The 3,843-nt window shown below is 42.7% G+C and overlaps 1 protein-coding gene across 2 annotated transcripts in view; it reads left to right on the top strand.

Annotated features, from left to right (window-relative positions):
* Positions 1-3,843, top strand: part of SPINT1 (serine peptidase inhibitor, Kunitz type 1) — a 41,830-nt gene that overhangs the window by 11,326 nt on the left and 26,661 nt on the right. For both annotated transcript variants that reach the window (XM_015415335.1, XM_015415334.1), the window contains exon 2: positions 2,799-2,950. In XM_015415335.1, coding sequence (XP_015270821.1) covers positions 2,799-2,950 — 152 coding nt within the window. The remainder of the gene's footprint in view (positions 1-2,798; positions 2,951-3,843) is intronic.

Raw genomic sequence — 3,843 nt, 5'->3', positions numbered from 1 at the left:
TCTCTCTTCCTTTCCCTCCTTTCCTTCTCTTCCTTTCCCTCTTTCCTTCTCTTTTTATCCCCTCTTTCCTTGCTCCTTTTCTTCCTTCTTTCCTTCTCTTTCTTCCCCTCTTTCCTTCCTTCTCTCTACTCTCTCTCTTTCCTACCCTTTTTCCTCCTTCTGTGGCCCAACTCTAGTGAGAAGCGGTTTAAACTTTAAACCCCTTCTCTCTTTGCTCCCCCCCCGCAGGCCAGCTGGGGAAGGGAAGGGGAGGCTTTTGAAGATGCCTCCCCCTTTTGCTTCCCCTTCTGACATCACTTCTGGTGATGTCAGGGGGCGTGGCATATGCTAATAGCCTAGTAGCTCATTAGCATACCATATGTTTTTCTACAAAAAGACCCCTGTAAGAACCATATATTTATCCCTTTCCAAGTGGCTCCTTTATCCATACAATACACAGGTCATTGCTGAAGAAGTAGGGAAGTGACTCTCACACCATAGCAGTAATTTATTCATTGGGTCCCATGCATAGCCAAATAGCCAAATGGCACTTCCCAGGAGAGAATTTCCTCAGAGAAATTATGAAAAGTGGTTTGTGTATATAGCATAGTCCATTCCTTTGTGTGTGTGTTTAGTGTTCTGGCAACAGCATACCATGTTAACCACCAGCCAAGGAAAAAAAGAAAACAATCTCGCTTGTAGGATCACTTTCAGCATTGAGGTTTGATGGAATGATTGACAGGAAGGCAAGCCTAATTCAAGTCACTGGAAACTGTAAGGTACTTTTCCACTTGACTCTGAGCTGCCAGGCAATGTTCTTGAACTGTGCTTGGGTAGTGAGTGTGCCGGGTTTCCCCCTTTTCTTGCACATGGCTGCATGGAATAAAACTTCATGTACATTTTATGAGGTCAAGTGCTGAACAGGAGAGTCTGCAGGGTGCTTCAGGAAATGTCTAAGGACCAGTTTATACCATTGGCATAACTGAGTTGTAATGCTTTTCTGGATTGTTCCATTTTGGCTACAAATTTTTAAAATATTATTTCATGAAAATAAATTTCTGCATAAAGCTTATTCTTTTTCCTCATGAGATTTTTCTGTGTCCAAATAGGGTATGCTTATATAAATGGTGGAACATTCAAAATGAAACCCCCTTGCATCTTGAAGTGGTAGAGTCAGGAAAGGTGCTGTCTACTTGACTTTGTTTCTTGTATGAACTGTAGGCATGATGAACATGTTCAAAATGAAGACTTCAACTGTAGAGGAAATACTGCAGTTTACAAAGGGATTTATAAAAAATCTGGTAGCTAGGTCCATCAATGGCTGTTAAGTAACCAGCATGGCTTAATGAGACTTTCGTGTTTAGATGCAATATACCTTTGAATGCCATTTGCTAAAAGGCAACAGCAATGACAGGTTATAGTTTGTGTGCTATTGCTGGGGGAATCTGGCTGGCCTGTGTGGGAAACACAGATGATGATGATGATTTATTTGATTTATACCCCGTCCTTCCCACCGAGGCGGGCTCAGGGCGGCTTGCAACAGTTCATAAAATACAATTAAATACAGTAAAATACAATAAAACCTATCATAGGCTTATAAATTACTTAAAATGAATTTCTGGTCTGATCCAGCAGGGCTGCTCTTATGCTATAACCACTGGATTTTCCAACATGGCAAATGATTTAATCAAACTGAAAAGTTTGTAACTGGCAGGGAATTATGGCATTCTGGTAAAGCTTTTCCAGTGCAAGATCAACAAGGGGGAACTCCAGCATTTAATGACTCTTTAAGTGTTTTGCCAATTCCTCATATCTTTGTTCCACATGGTGTCATTGGGTGCTAGATTATTACCTGGACTTCTGAACCTACGTAATTGCTGAAGCAACAATAGGTTTTACAGTTGTTGGTGTCAGTTCTGTTTGCCACCGTGTTGGAAGTAAGTCTGTAGCTAAAGGGTAGGGAAATCTCACCCCCACAGGCCCAAACGTACTATTTTATTTATTTAATTCGATTTGTATCCCACCCTCCCCGCCGAGGCAGGCTCAGGGCGGCTGTGTACTATGTGCCATGTTTCTAGTTGCTTCTTCTTGGGGAAAGATGGGGGGGGCACTAGTTTACACTTTGCCCATTACCTTAAAGCAGCCTCACCCATCACTAATATCTGACAATTTTGTTTATTTACATGACTTGTGTCCTGCCTCACAGCCAAAGTGTCTCCTGCAGTTCTGTTTGTCCTCATCAGCACTCTTTCTGTGGCTGAATGCACTTTTCTTTGTTAGGCCGCAGAGGCCATGATATGCCACAAGCATGCTTCTTTGACTGGCCCATTGCTTCCATTGGACCTAAAAGGAGGCAGATATTCTGCTTTCCATTTCCACTTCGGAAACTTAACCCTTTCCCTGAAAATTATGCATGTTTGAGGTAGGATCGCAATGGAAAACCCTAGTACAATGTATAGGTGTTCACTTAACTATACATACAGCAACAACAGTCAAATGTTGGTCAGTAAAATGGTCTGCTACCACCTCCAAAGAGGTGTATACTATACACATACAGGTTTTGTGGTAAGGGTGTATGCATAATAATTCAGAACTGAAAAACCATTATGTGATGTGCTTTGTCACATTAAATGCCATTGGCTGAGATATACATATGGAGTATACATTTTAAAAATAAACATAAATCTGACTTTCATTTATTTCCCCTTGTCCTTGGTGCACGTGGGCAGGTACATCTGTTGCTTATTCTGTGATCTCCTTTTCAGAATTCAGGTTGCCTGTCCTCTTAGTTCATCCTTTTGTTGCCTCTTTTCTTGCAGGTGATCGGCCCCCAGTAGCCCGTGCTCGAGCAGATGTGAAAGTGCAGCCTGGTGAGCAAGTGATATTAAGGGGCGCAGAAAGTTCTGATGACCATAGAATTGTGCGTTATGAATGGACACTGCTTCATGGCGATTCCTCTGTCATTATAGAGGTGAGAATGGATAAAGTTGTAAAACCATGCCTTAGGGTTACATAAGAGACGCCAATGTTGGATCAGGCCGCTGGCCCATCCAGTCCAACACTCTGTCACAAAGTGCCCAAAAATATCAGGTGCCATCAGGTGGTCCAGCAGTGGGACCAGGACACTAGAAGCCCTCCCACTGTTGCCCCCCCACCCCCAAGTACCAAGAATACAGTGCATCACTTGCCCCAGCCTGTGATTTCCTATCTTTACCTTGTGGCTAATAGCTCCATATGTTTATCCAATTCCCTCTTGAAACTGTCCATGCTTGTAGCTGCTGCCACCTCCTGTGGCAGTGAATTCCATGTGTTAACCACTCTTTGGGTGAAGAAGTACTTCCTTTTATCTGTTCTAACCCGACCGCTCAGCAATTTCATGGAGTGCCGACAAGTTCTTGTATTGTGAGACAGGGAGAAAGGTACTCTTTTTTCGACCTGCTCTATCCCATGCATAATGTTATAAACCTCAATCATGTCACCCCTCAGCCGTCATTTCTCCAAGCTAAAGAGCCCCAAGCGCTTTAACCTTTCCTCATAGGGAAAGTGTTCCAACCCTTTTATCATTCTAGTTGCCCTTTTCTGCACTTTTTCCAATGCTATAATATCCTTTTTGAGGTGTGGTGACCAGAACTGTACACAGTACTCCAAATTAGGACGCACCATCGATTTATACAGAGGCATTATGATCCCGGCTGATTTGTTTTCAATTCCCTTCCTAATAATCCCCAGCATAGCATTGGCCTTTTTTATTGCAGTCACACACTGTTTTGATATTTTCATTGAGTTATCTACTACAACTCCAAGATTTCTCTCTTGGTCAGTCTCTGCCAGTTTGGACCCCATTAACGTGTATTTATAGTTTGG

The sequence above is a fragment of the Gekko japonicus genome, unplaced genomic scaffold (assembly GCF_001447785.1).
Source record: "Gekko japonicus isolate JY-2015 unplaced genomic scaffold, Gekko_japonicus_V1.1 scaffold631, whole genome shotgun sequence".
Lineage (NCBI taxonomy): Eukaryota > Metazoa > Chordata > Lepidosauria > Squamata > Gekkonidae > Gekko > Gekko japonicus.
The sequence above is the reverse complement of the archived record's forward strand: the minus strand, read 5'-3'. Positions and strand labels throughout refer to the sequence as shown.